The 14813-nt window shown below is 54.5% G+C and overlaps 1 protein-coding gene across 1 annotated transcript; it reads right to left on the reverse strand.

The window, feature by feature from the left end:
* Positions 1 to 7508: 7508 nt before the first annotated feature.
* Positions 7509 to 12061, reverse strand: ZBTB5 (zinc finger and BTB domain containing 5). The gene has a single exon (XM_059492443.1). It carries the CDS (start codon positions 12059 to 12061, stop codon positions 10037 to 10039), a length of 2025 nt encoding a protein of 674 aa, XP_059348426.1. The 3' UTR covers positions 7509 to 10036.
* Between the last annotated feature and the right edge of the window lie 2752 nt (positions 12062 to 14813).

A 14813-nucleotide genomic window follows, 5' to 3' on the forward strand; every position in this document is an offset into this window, starting at 1 on the left:
TCGGGAACAGCGGAACAGCCCCGGCCGCTCCCGCCGGAACCGCCCGCCCGCCGCTCCGGGGCCGCCCCGCCCCGGGCCCGCCTCCTGCGGGGCCGCGCGCCTGCCGGGCCCGTGTGACCGTGGGCAGGTGCGACCGTGGGCAGGTGCGACCGTGGGCAGGTGCGACCGTGGGCAGCTGTGTCCGTGGGCAGCTGTGACCATGCATGGGCAGGTGTGACCATCCATGGGCAGCTGTGTCCGTGGGCAGGTGTGTCCATGCATGGGCAGGTGTGACCATGGGCAGGTGTGCCCATGCATGGCAGGTGTGACCGTGCATGGGCAGGTGTGTCCATCCATGGGCAGCTGTGACCGTGGGCAGGTGTGTCCATGCATGGGCAGGTGTGACCATGGGCAGGTGTGCCCATGCATGGCAGGTGTGACCTTGGACAGGTGTGACCATCCATGGGCCGGTGTGTCCGTGGGCAGGTGTGACCATGGGCAGGTGTGTCCATGCATGGGCAGGTGTGACCGTGGGCAGGTGTGACCATCCATGGGCAGGTGTGACCTTGGACAGGTGTGACCATCCATGGGCCGGTGTGACCATGGGCAGGTGTGACCATGGGCAGGTGTGACCGTGGGCAGGTGTGACCATCCATGGGCCGGTGTGTCCGTGGGCAGGTGTGACCATGGGCAGGTGTGACCATCCATGGGCCGGTGTGTCCGTGGGCGGGTGTGACCATGGGCAGGTGTGACCATGGACAGGTGTGTCCATGCATGGGCAGGTGTCACCATGGGCAGACATCCCTGGAGGGGACATGGGGACATCCCTGCACAGGAACAGGAGGCTCAGGGGGCCCTTGTGGCTCTGCACAGCTCCTGCCAGGAGGGCACAGCCGGGGGGAACGGGGACAGAAGCAGAGGGAACGGCCTCAGGCTGGGCCAGGGCAGCTCAGGGGGGCACAGCAGGAATTTCCCCATGGAAAGGGGGCTCAGGAGCTGCCTTGGCACTGCCCGGGGGGGCTTGGAGTGCCCAGCCCTGCAGGTGGCACCTGGAGGTGGCACTCGGAGCCCTGGGCTGGGCATAAGGTGGGGATGTCAGAGTCCTGTGCAGCTGATGGATCCATGGTGCTGTGACCCCCGCGTGCATGCACACACCTGTGCCCACGCTCTGTCACACAGACAGGTGTGTGTGTGCACACGTACAGGGGTGGGCATTGTCACACACACCCAGCATCGGTGGCTCCTTTGGCCTGAGCTCCCCCCACAGCCTCTGGGGGCAGCTCTGGAGTGTCCCACAGGGCTCACCTGCCTCCTCTCACCTGGCTGTGACGCTCTGCTCATTAATTGACCCAGGTTAAATTGCCTGGACAGCTGACTCCAGCACCTTGTGTGAGTGCAGGTGCGGGGCAGGGGAGCCTACAGTGGATATTGTCACCCCCGAGGAGGGGACAGAATGATGCACTTGACTCCATTGGCATCAGAAGGCTAATTAATTACTTTGTTATACTATATTATTCTATGTTATTTTACACTATATTGCACTACATCCAAACTGAATCTACCAAGCACTCAACCCTGTACACACTGCCTTCCACTTGTGACTGTCAGTGACAATCCCAACACACACCCACACACACACACACACACACACACACACACATGCACACACACACACACACACACATGCACACACACACACACACACACACACCTGGGCCTGGCAGGCCAAGGAACAAAACACCATCACTGTGGGTGAACAATCTCCACACTGCATTCTGCTGTGGCACAAGCACAGGCACAGCAAATGAGATAAGATTTGTTTTTCCTTTCTCTGAGGTTCAGACAATGTGAAACCCAGAAATATTCTTGGGAAGGATTGTGCCTTGCTTTTCTCTGTGAGGAGAGGTGTGGCCACAGGGGCCCAGGTGTCAGGAGCCAGGACATCCCTCTGTCTGTCCCGAGCAGCCCAGACCCTGCCAGGAGGCTCAGAGACCCTGGCACTCACAGAGCCCAAAATGCCCCTCTGGGTTTGATTATGACCCGTGGAGCAAATTACCAACCTCAGATGAAGATCTGCAAGCCACGACAAATTAAGCAGAATGATAGTGAGTTTATCAGAGGGTGAAAAAGTAGATTTTGGGGTTTTTAGAATGGGGGTTCAGGGACAAGATGGAGGGATCTGGGCATGTCCAGCCTTTCTCCTTCTTCTTCTTGGCCTCCATCTTCTGGGTGATGTTGGCACTTTGGGATTGGTTTAGAGTAGCAGCTCCCTGTCTAACGCAGGTGATGGGTATTGGGAAGTAACTGTAAATATTGTACATGTGGTTTTTAGTATAAAAAGATAACACTGCCCTGGGGCAGGCAGAGTGCCTCTGACTGTCCTGCTGGAGGGACCTGGGCAGGGCAGGAGAAAGAATTTTACAGATAAGGAACAATTAACAACCTTGAGACCGAGAAATGAAGAGCTCTGACTGCTTCTTCAAGTGCTGGGCTGGGAACAGAGACTTTCTAACATTTCTCAAAGTCACTGTGAGCAGCAGAGGCCCCGAGAGCCAGGGGCACAGTGATTCAGCAGCTGGCAGAGCTGTGCTGTCTCTTGGAACGAGCAGAGGCGGACAGGGACACACGACACAATCGTGGGCAGGGGGAAGGTGCAGTTTGAGGTACAGGCACCAGAATGTGGCTCCATGTGGGATTTCCCTTATCATGGTGTGCCATCAGCACAGCTGTCAGGTTATGCCAGCAGAATTGGTTTTATTTTTTAATAATTGCTTGAAAGTTAGTTTTGTGCTGCTGAGCTGGGTACCACTGGAGCTGACACCTTATCTGCCCCCTGATCAGTCAGGATTAGTGTCAGGAGCACCTGCTCTCCGGGGTGACACCTCCAGGCTCACCCTGCTGGACTTTTCCGTGGTGGAGGCACCCCCAGACCCCCCAGCAGCCTCCAGCTCTGGGCCAGGGGCACAGAGAGACAGAGACCCCCGGAGAGGGTTCATTTACACAACACAGTGCACAGTTCTGGCCACAATCTGATTTTTATCCATTATAAGCACCTGTAAATGGTCTCCTTTACCACGTGTGGAGTCCCCCAGCCCTCCCTGGTCCCTGCTGAGGGCAGATCATGGGGCTGACCCCCTCTCAGGGTCACCCTGGATCTGGATAACCATCCCTTGTTTCCTGTTGGGGAAGATGAGACAGGAAAGCCTTATAGATATGATTGCCCGGCAAAAGATTTTGAGAATGTGGAAACTATAAGCGAGATTGAAATGAAAGCAAGCTTTGAGATCCCTCAGTTACTGAACAACTGGAAAACAATGGCGTGGCCAGCTGAAGGTGATCCCCTTGTGATGGAACAACACCCTCTGCTTGCAGACAGGCCCAAGGCTCAGAGCAGACCCTACAGCTTGGCAGAAGGGGCCAAAGAGGAGTTTGTAGGGTTTGAAATGTAACACAGGATGGTAATGTAATGATTCTTATAGGCTGTATGGAAATGCTATAGGATTTGTATGTTGTACTAGATTGGTTAGTGAGAATCAGAATATTCAACACAGAAGAAAATTTGTGGTATTGTAATAGGAACCTCGCTCTCTTACCCCTTTTACTTTCTCACCCTCTCATCCTCTCTCCCCTCTCTTCTCTCCTTACTGCTCTGAGCTGTTGTGGTGTGTTGTGTTAGTCTAGTTGCTCCCCCATTTTGTATTGTGCTTCTGCCCTCGGTTGTTTTTCGCGCCTAAACAATGTCAGTTATTCAGTTGTCATGGTTACTCCTGCCTTAAGCTCTGTCAATCCATCGGTTTTATGAGGTAACTCCCAGTTCCCCTCCCCTTGTTTCCTTATATGGGTGCATACTCCTTCCTCCCTGGGCCCTGCCAGTCACTCCCTACCCCACCTATTTTTCCAGAATGTTCTTCACTTTGGGAGCTATGATTGGCTGTGGGACCGGGGCCCCTCCTTTGTTATGTATCCATTGGTTTTCCCTTAATGTCTGTTAACCTAAGCTCACTCCCACACCTTCCTGGATTGGTTCTGTTGGAAACCCCTCCTCCGGATTCCTCCCCCTTTGTAACTCCCTGACACTTGTGCGTTGGTGACATTCATCCCCTCCTCTGGATTCCTCCCCCTTTGTAACTCCCTGACACTTGTGCGTTGGTGACATTCATCCCCTCCTCTGGATTCCTCCCCGTTTATAACTCCCTGACACTTGTGTGTTGGTGACATTCTCTGGCTGACTTCTCCCAGGGGTGGCTCTGTGCCGCAGTAAACCTGACTGCCCCCAGAGAGTGTCCGTCTCTCAGTCTCGTCATTTCTCGCAGCCTGATCACCTACTCAGTGTGATTTCATCCCCACGAACACAGCCCGAAGCCTTCTGCTGCCGAGGGGTGCCCGTAGGAGCAGTCCTGGGGCCCTGCCACCGGGATTGGCTCCCCACCTATGCAGTAGCCAGCTGGTCACCCTGCTAGCCGGACGGACAATATTCCAAGGCCGCTGACCGCTGCTCTGAGCTGTGGCTGCAGCTCCCAGCAGGGCCCTGCACCCAGGCCCTTTGCAATAAACCCCAAAATCCTGACCTGGTTCAGAGATCTCTCATCTCCTTCCATCCCCACCATCCCACCCCCGGACAGTCCTACAGGTTCCCATTTTGGGGCTTTCTGGGTAAAACCCACACACATGTGTAAATGCCTGGTTCTGTCTGCACCTCGTGGTTTGTTGCAGGCAGAGCTGACTGTCCCAGCTCTGGGAAACTGAAAACCTTTCCAAGAGGGCTGGAAGAAGGAGAGGAATGGGTGGTGGGACACTGCCACAGCTCTCTGCCTGCCACGTGTGGCTGCCATCCTCCACACTCCCATCCATCCATCCATCCATCCATCCATCCATCCATCCATCCATCCATCCGTCATCCATCCATCCATCCATCCATCATCCGTCATCCATCCATCCATCCATCCATCATCCATCCATCCATCCATCCATCCATCCATCCATCCCTCCATCCATCCATCCCTCCATCCATCCATCCATCATCCATCCATCATCCATCCATCCATCCATCCATCCATCCATCCATCCATCCATCCTCCATCCATCATCCATCCATCCATCCATCCATCCATCCATCCATCCACCCATCCATCCATCCATCATCCATCCATCCATCCACCCATCCATCATCCATCCATCATCCATCCATCCATCCATCCATCCATCCATCCATCCATCATCCATCCATCCATCCATCCATCCATCCATCCATCCATCCATCATCCATCCATCCATCCATCCATCCATCATCCATCCGTCCATCCATCCATCCATCCATCCATCCATCATCCATCCATCCATCCATCCATCCATCCATCCATCCATCCATCCATCCATCCATCCATCCCTCCATCCATCCATCCATCCATCCATCCATCCATCCATCCATCCATCCATCCATCCTCCTGCTGCCAAGAGGGAAGGACGTGGGCAGAGCTGGGAATGCCCCCCTCTGTATATATATGTGTATATGCTATACAGATATAAATACTGTCAGTGTGCTTTTGCTTTGTGTGATTGGTCACAAAACTCATAAAGTGAGTTGTGACATTGAGTTCTGTGTCTGCTGCCTGGGATGTGAGCTGCTGGCACCTTCCATTGCCGTAGCCATGGGCTGAGAGTGATGCTGGAAAATCAAACAGCTCAAGGCAGTTCCCAACAGCCCTGTGCTGTTTGTGGTCTGCACAGAGACCGCGGCCGGCGATATCAGTGATCACTCTCTGGTAGCAGCAATGGCTGGGGGGAGCTGCCCTGCATCACGGGAGGAACTGTGACACGTTTATCAGTAACTGTTGATCCACAAGCATGGCTGGTTGTGCTGGCCTGCCAGAAACAGTTCTGGAGGATTGAAACCTGGACTGAGCAGGACAGACTGGTGGCCGTGGTGGTGAGGAGGAAGGCAGTGTGCTCTGGGCATCCCAGCTGGCTGGGGAGTGCCCAGTTCCACTGGAAATGAGCGTGGGCGTGCTGTGAGAAGCATGTCCCATGAATGAGGCATGGGGCATGGGGTATGGAACATAGGACAGGTGCAGGGCCAGGACTTAGACCTGTCTTCTCTGAAGGAGGATGATGCAGCTGATGAAGATGACTAGGACCCAGAGGGCATGGGTCCAGGGGGAGCTCACTGCTCTCCAAGAGTCCTCAGGGCTCACTCGGGGGATGCTGCTGTTGGTGGAGCTGCTGTGACTCTGCAGGATGGTGGCCAAGCATCTGAGAGGTTCCCAGTGATGACAGGGACTGAGCAGGTGTGTCAGACTCCCCAGGGGCACAAACACACACGAGCTGGTAAATCAGCTCCCACGGGAACTGAGCACTGGGCTCGGGTGTCCATCCCAGAACTCCCTTGAGAGAAACACCTCCTGCACCTGAGACATCCTCCTGCGAAAAATGCATGCATTTTATGATTGGCTTTTCGCAAATATTAAAATGAGTATTATATGTGTTGTGTTAGAAAGTAATGCTGTATTAATTCTCTTAAGTACTGAGTTAAGGTTATAAAAAATGTTAAAATAGAAACTCTGCTGTGTAGGGTACTTTTTCTAAAGAAAGGGCTTGCAGTGAGACAGCAGCCACAGGACACCTGAATCTTTCAGAGAAAGAGAATTTATTGCCCTCTTATCAAAAGAAATTAACTTCTTCCTGCCTCAGAGGTGCTGTCAGGATTCAGAGGAAGCAGCTGACACTGCCCAACAGAATCCTGTGTTTGAATGGGATTTATGCATCATGGATGAGGTGTATGAATATGCAACAGATTATTGCTTTTAAGGGTTAATCCTCTGTTAACGTGGGGCCTTTTTCGGGCTTATTTTGCCCAGGAAGTGGTACCTGGACATCCGTAACTCTTTGTATTTGTTGTCTCACATTGTCCTAATTCAAATTGTCCAAATTATTATTACTGTAATTGTATTACTATATTTATAACCATTTTATTACTATTAAACTTTTAAAATTTTATAAACAAGTGATTGGCATCTTTCACACTCCCACGAGGGATTCAGAGAGCAGCAGTGACCACGGATCATGAATTTCACAGGTGCTGTGTAAATACTATCTCATCAACAAAAGTAATACAAAGAACTCTACAGGGGACAAAATCATTACCAAGGAGAGGTTTTTATGATCCCTTGTGCAGTCACAGTTTTTTCCTGCACAGGTGAAGCCAGGCAGACCCAGGCACACAGAATGCAGGGTTTATTTCCAGGTGCTTTGGGCAGACAGCCCCAGGCCTCCGGGCCAGATCCCCCGAGCAAAGCTCAGCTCTGAGCAGTCCAGCAGCAGCTCTCCAGGCCGTGGGGTGGAGAGGGCAGCTCAGGCCCCAGGTGCTCACTCATGCTATCCCCAGGAATTTATTGCTGTGTTCAGGAAGACTCAGAAGGCTGCGAGGCAGCTGCGGGCTCCAGGCTCACCCCACTGACCGCGGGATTTAAAGCTGCCGCTGCCAGAAATGCTCCTTCAGAACTTCTTCACAAAGAAAGAAAACAGAACCGATATTCTACAGTAAAATCTTTATAAAAACGCTTCAAGAGTCCAGTCAAGTGTTTATCTGCTCGTATTAGTTGCTAGGTAGTCTCACTGCACAAAGAGATGCTTTATTCCAAAACATTGCAACAATTCAGAAATGTGGATGTGCTACAGGAAACACAAAGTGAGAAAAAAAGCCTTGTTCTTGAAATGCAAAACACTAGAAATGCAATGAAGACGAAACAGTGTTACTTAAAAAAGCAACAGAAGAAAATATTAAAGTACAAAATACTGCATTTTATTGATGTTTGGGAGAGCATTTATGCAGCTCACTGCTGTTAGTCCCCAGTACTGAAATTTAAAACAAAACACAGCATATCCCACTGCTTCAAAAAAGTGTTATTTTAATGCTTAAAAAAATCAGAGATATGACCATTAAGTAAATCCTATAACAAAATATTAACATTTTAAAGGAATTAACCCACCCACCTCCTATGTTTCTGCACTCTTCAGATGGCCAAGGTGCAAACAACACCTGCTGACAGGGCAGGTGCAGGGAATCCTCCTTCTCACCTGAGCACAAGGACACGCTGCAGCCCTGACCCAGCCCCTCTCAGCTGAGCTGCATTCAGCACCAGCAGAAAGGCTCTGGAAGCTTATTTTAAAACTCCACAATGCTGAGCACAGTGCCGTGTGCACCTTTGACAAGGAAGAAAGGAGACTGCAGGCAGCGTTAAGTGATGGTGGCACCAGAGAAGAGGAAATTAAAAAGAGATTTACATGATTTATGTAGAAAAAGATAAACTTCTACTGCGTGTGTACAGTGCCATTTTTTAAAAAAATTAAATTTCCATTAGCTTTTCTTAAAATGTAAGGGGAAAAGTACTTTGATGACACTATCTGAAGTGGATTTGAGGAGGACGCTTCACAGAATGTGAGCCAGCCGTGCCCTGGCAGCCAGGAGGGCCAGCCACATCCCGGGGGCGTCAGCAGCAGGGTCAGGGAGGGATTGTCCTGTCCTGTCCTGTCCTCTCCTGCTCTGCTCTGCTCTGCTCTGGGGCCGCTTTGAGCACCATCACACCAAAGACATGAAGCTGTTAGAGGCTGCCCAGAGGAGGCCAGGGGGCTGGCCAGGGGGCTGGCCAGGGGGCTGGAGAGGAAGCTGCACGAGGAGCAGCTGAGGGCACTTGGTTTGCTCAGCCTGGAGGAGAGGACGCTGAGGGCAGACCTCGCCAGGGCCCTCATCATCCTCCTGAGGAGCAGCAGAAGGGCAGGCACAGAGCTCCTCACTCTCGTGACCAGGGACAGGACGTGAGAAAATGGCTGAGGGTGAAGCAGGGAGGTCTAGGTTGGCTGTCAGGAAAGGTTTTTCACCCAGAGGGTGGTCTGGCACTGAACAAGATCCCCAGGGACAGGGTCACAACCCCAAAGCTGCCTGAGGCGAAGAAGTGTCAGGCACAAATGGGATGGCTGGGGTATCCCCTGCAAGGCCAGGAGCTGGACACAGTGAGAGCTCCCTTCCAACTGAGCATACTCTGTGATTCTGTGCAGTATGGCAGAGGACTCCTCCTCCTGGCCCAGGAGCCATTTGCTCCAAGGACAGACCCACAGCTGCCAAGGGAAGTCACTCAGGGCGTGGAGCAGGAAATTAAAGCCTGGAGATAAGAGCAAAAGACAACATGCCCACGCCATAACGGGGACCAGATGGGCTGTGGGCATCTGGGAACAGCGAGGTGCTGCCTTAGGTGGCCAAAAAAGCCATCACAAATTCCCTCTCCTTCAAAACAACAGACAAAGACAAGCTCTGCTCAAACTTCTGCGTATATAGAATTGTAACATAGGAGATACAAACTGGTTAAAATACTGCTAGGAATAGCACAAACAAGAGACAGTACTTCACTTACCACTTAATACTCGCTTCTACAAAAAAAAAAAACAAACCAGCCAAATATCCAGATCTTGCTGTGTTAAGTTATATGTACACCTGGCAGTCCAAAAGTTACTTGTCTGTGATTTAATTTAAGCACCTTGATTACACAGTGTCCTTTACTACAAAACAGCCAAACATACATTCATAATCCTAGAACTATCGTCATAATTAGCGTATTTTAAAGCATTATGTCAGACAGGTGCATCCTAAGCCGTTTCTGTCTTTTACAGATAAGGGGTCTGCACCACCATCCTCACGTAATGCAGCAACTCATGTTACAGTAATCATTTAAATGCTTTCACTGTTACAAAATGCTTTAGAGAGAAGGAAAAAAAAAAACCGAAAAAGAAACGCGCACGTCAACTTGTCAGTTTGCTCTTGTCAGACCGTGCTGTGTCAGGAGACCCCCGTGCTGTCGCCCCTCTGCCCTGCAAAGGGGCTGGTGGCCGTGGGGTCCCATGCCCATCCCCATCCCCGCCGCGGGGTCGCATCCCCATCCCGCCGCGCGGCTCCCGGCGGCGGCACCCGCGAGGTAGGTACCGGATATCCCCAAAGGCAGAGCCGAGCCGTGCCGAGCCGGGCCGGGCGCGCCGCTGTGTGTCCCCGCCGGCAGCCAGGCCGCTCCGCTCACAGCAAGCTGCTGGGCAGGTTGCTGCTCTGCCACCTCAGGCAGGTGGTCTTAGAGTGTTTGTACAGGTGGCTGGACTGGCTGAAGCGCTTGCCGCACTTGAGGCAGGCGTAGGGCTTCTCCCCCGTGTGCACGCGGATGTGCTTCTTGCAGTCCGTCAGCGTCAGGAAGGTCTTGCAGCAGATCTTGCAGGCGTACTTGCGCGCGCCCTCCACCACCAGCACGTTGTGCTCCGACAGAGCCTTCTTGCACTTGGACAGCACGTCGGCCGAGGCGCGCGTCAGCTGCGGCGGGCCCGGCTGCGACAGGTGCGCGCCCTCGAAGGACGCGCCGCCGTTCAGCATCAGCTGCGAGCCCGACGAGCTCTCCTGCAGCTGCGAGCCCCGCACCGAGGTCACCACGGGCATCTTGGGGGCGATGCGCCGGTAGCCAGGAAAGCCGCCCGCCCCGCCTCGCACGGAGCCCATCATGGCCCGCGACAGCGAGTGCAGGCCCAGGCCCGAGCGGGGGAAATCCATGCCGAACTGCTCCGCTGCTCGGTAGCCGGAGGTCTGCACGCACGGCAGGCCCATCACATCCTGCATGGGCCTCACAAAGTGGGAGTCCGCGGGCTCGCTGAACGGGTTCTCCACGTGCGAGACGGCGGCGGAGGAGTGGCCGCCGGCGGGCCCCGACTCCGGGCTCATCAGGTACGGGGCATCGCTGTCCATCCTGCAGTCGCTGGTGGTGTTGGGAATGTTGTCATCGCTGTTCTGGCTGGTGCTAAAGCCACCTCCCCTGCTTTTGTTCAAAAAATTTGAAATGCTGAAAGAGGACTTGTGTTCCAGGTTGTTGGACACCTCCATGATGTGGATGTCTCCCACCCTGTCGGTGCTGGACTGGGGGTCTGAGAAGCTGCGGTCGCTGCTCTCGGGACTCAGCTCGATCTTCTCTGCACTCACCACCCCTCCTTCCACCTCCACAGACTCGCTGCCCTCCGCCTGGGAGGTGACATCGCTCACCTCGTCCTGGGGCTCCGGGGAGCTCAGGGGCTCCGACTTCACCACCACCCTCATGTGCTCCTTCTCGTTCAGGCTGACCTCCGGGTTTTCGCACGGGAAGTTGCTCTTCTCAGCAGCAGCCTCCTGGTCGAAGCTGGTTTCCACCTGTGTGGCCTGGGACGCCATGGACATCTGGGAGATGTTCCCCCCGCCATTGTCTGACTGGCTGGGCACTTGGGCGTCCTCCTGAGCGCCGAAGGACTGGTCGAACATGATGGCGTTGTCCTCCTGGTTATCGGCCGCGGCGTCGGCCTTGGAGTTGTCCACCATCTTGAGCGAGTCGGGCGAGAAGAAGTCCTCGCGGGAGTGCACGACGGGCGGCCCGCTCTCGGGGGCGCCGTCCGCGCCGGGCTCGTCCAGGGCGGGCCGCGCGCGCTGCCGGGCGCGCTCCTCGGAGGACTGCTTGCGCTTGTGCAGGCGGCGCATGGGGAAGGCGGCGCGCTGCTCCAGCCCGCCGCGCAGCGCCGCGCCCGCCGCGCCCGCCGGCTCCTCGGCGCCCTGCGCCGAGCCCAGCGCCGAGCTGACGATGCTGAGCCCCAGCTGCTGCAGCATGAAGGAGCGCTGCAGCCGCGCGCTCTGCTCCTGCGCGCGCTCGCTGGGCGGCGACAGCGGCAGCGTCCGCGTCGTCAGGTAGTGCTTGCAGGCCTTGACCACCGAGTTGAGGTGCAGGTGCGAGGCGGCCAGCAGCACGTCCATGACGTTGCTCTCGCCCAGCATCAGCGTGGAGGTGTACATCATGTCGATGAGCGCGGCGAAGGCCTCGGCCGTCACCACCTCGCTGTCCAGCTGGATCATGTTCATGCTCTGGTCGCCCTCGGCCACGGTGAAGAGCGCGCGGAAGTGCGTGCTGCAGGCGGCCAGCACCGAGCGGTGCGCCTTGAAGTGCCGGTTGCCCACCACGATGACGCAGTCGCACAGCTGCCCATGCAGCCGCTGGTAGTTGAGCTGCTGGAAGACCTGCTCAAAGTGCCCCGGGAAATCCATGGTCCTGCAAAACACAAGAGGAGAGCGGTGGGGGCGGAGCAGGGCGGTTGTATTGCAAATCAAAGGCGACTCCAACAAAGGGGAAAGAGGATGAGGCATCTGACTCCACCATCAGAAGGCTAAAGGATTACTTTATGACACTGCATCGTGTACATTGCATCTAAACTGAATCTGCCATGCACTCACACTTGCTTACAACTGCACAGAACTGCCCTCACCTCCGATTCTCCCCTGACTGTCCCGTGACAGTCTGTCACAGACATCTTTTATGGAAAATCCTTTCCTTAGGATTTTCCCTCCTGAGAAGCTGAGAGGCCTCAGAAACAAAATGTAAACATTGATTATCTGCTGCTGCAGAATGTAACAGGTGCATCTGTGATTGGCTCATGTGGTTGTTTCTAATTAATGGCCAATCACAGTCAGCTGGCTCAGACTCTGTCCAAGCCACAAGCCTTTGTTATCATTCCTTCTTTTTCTATTAGCTAACCTTCTGATGAAATCCTTTCTTCTATTCTTTTAGTACCGTTTTAATGTAATATATATAATAAAATAATAAATCAAGCCTTGTGAAACGTGGAGTCAGGTCCTCTGGAGTCAGTCTCTTCCCTCATCCTGGGACCCCTGTGAACACCGTCACAGTGGTCCAACACACACACACACACACACACACACACACACACACACACACACACACACACACACACGTCTTTGCCCTGACAGGCCAAGGGGCCCAAACATCCTCATTTTGGCTAAACCATCTCCATGTTGCATTCTACTTTAGCACAACACGGGCACAGCAAGCGAGATAAGAATTGTGTTTTCCTTCTTCTCGGCTTGTGTCACAGCTCCTCTCTGTCCAGAGGGCATCTGAACACCCCAGAGCGGGGCAGCGGCCGTGCTGTGAGCAGAGGGAGGGCACTGGGACTGCCCAGCTGCACAAGGGAAGGCTGCAGGGTACCTCACCATGGCCCCCCAGCTCTGCAGGGGCTGCAGCGAGGGTGGGACAAGACGTTGATGAGAGTGTGCAGGGAAGGAGAAAGGGACTGGGTTCAAATTGAAAGGCAGCAGCACAGGAAGGGAGTGCTCCCTGGCAGGGTGGGCAGGCCCTGGCACAGGGTGGCCAGCTGCATCCCTGGCAGTGTCCCAGGCCAGGCTGGGCACTGGGGCTGGCAGCACCTGGGGCAGTGGGAGGTGTCCCTGCCGTGGCAGAAGCTGGAACAAGACAAGGTGCCCTCCCAGCCCAAACTGCTGTATGATCCCGTGGCTGAGTCCTGGTCAGGCTGCAGTCAACCTGGCAACCAGCCTCTTTCACCTCACAATCACTCTGGTCTCATTCACCCTCGCAGCCGCCCCAGAAAACAAACTACTCAAACTCTAATTAACTCTTAATAGTTTATAAAAACATCGGTCCTGTGTCACCCCGGTTTTTTAAGATTTTCTAAGCCTTCTGATGTTTCCATTCTTGTAGTGAACTTTCTCACACAGTTTCTGTAAATAACTCATTGTTTTGCATTCCTTTATGGAGGAGGAGTTGATGCACTGTTGGTTTGTCCAGTGTCATTGCAGAGGTGGCACTGTCACCCTCCAATCCACTGCCACTTTTGGAAATCTATAAACGTCGGAGTCAGAAAATAAACTTTTTGCCTTGAGAACAGCGGTGTGTGCGCTTGCGTTTTTCGTGTCCTATAGCGACAGTCTTGTAAGGCAAAGATTGAAAACTAAACCCCTTCTTAGAGTTACCCCCATCTCAGGAAGAAAGGACTCCAACCCTCCTCTCCAACTCCCAAAGCTGGCATTTTTGAACACAAACTGTGACACCTTTGAAAAGCAAACAAACAGTGACAGGCCTGAGTGTGGCACAGGGGCACAGCGGCAGAGCCGGCGGCCTGGAGGGCAGGGCAGAGCAGTGAGAGCCCAGGCGGTGCCACAGAGCTGTGCTGGGCAGCGCGGGTGCCCTCGCAGCCACGAGTAAGGCGGCGTGATCACAGTGAGGGCGTGCTGCCCCCCTGGCTCCCTGCTCACACAGGTGGGTGACAGCACTGCCCACAGAGACAGGCAGGAGCACACAGGGCAGCTCCTTCTGTACCTCTCATTAACAGAGTTAGTTAACGGCAATCTCAGTGGATTCATTTCAACACTACACGGCGGCCCTCGGCAATATCCCCGCTGTTCCTCATGAGAAACAGCAAAGTGTGTTTGTGAGATCTGCGTGCCCAAGGCACACACACACACTCGAGTTCCTGTGCTCGCGTTTGCTTTCCAGCAGCAACGCCACAGCATCGATGGGCACAGGACCACAAAGCAGCCAAAAAACGATCACACGGCCAGAATCACACTTTTGAGGAGGGATCAAATGCAGGCCTGCTGATTCCGAAAGTCTACGCACAGACGCGGAGGGTTTGCTGCTCTTCCCTCCCTGCTCGTGCCGTGTTTGCTGCTCGCCCTGCCCGGGACACCCCGGGGATCCCCCCGAGTGTCCCTGGATGGACTCACAACACGGAGAGCATCACCGGGTACCACCGGAACACTCGGCGCGGGGAACACGGAGTAACGCAGAGCGTTTGAGAAGCGCGGCCGGTAACCGGCGGTGGGTGCCGGTGTCGGTGCTGACGGGCGCTCCTCCCCAGACTCTGCCTCGCTTTGCTCGGTTTATTCCCCTGAGCATCACCGGGAGCAGCCCCTCCCCGAGAGGCACCTGCACCCAGCGCGCCATCGGCTCCGGGCACCGGGAGACTCCGCTCTGCGCCGCGCA

Source organism: Ammospiza nelsoni, chromosome Z (genome assembly GCF_027579445.1).
Source record: "Ammospiza nelsoni isolate bAmmNel1 chromosome Z, bAmmNel1.pri, whole genome shotgun sequence".
NCBI classification, from domain to species: domain Eukaryota; kingdom Metazoa; phylum Chordata; class Aves; order Passeriformes; family Passerellidae; genus Ammospiza; species Ammospiza nelsoni.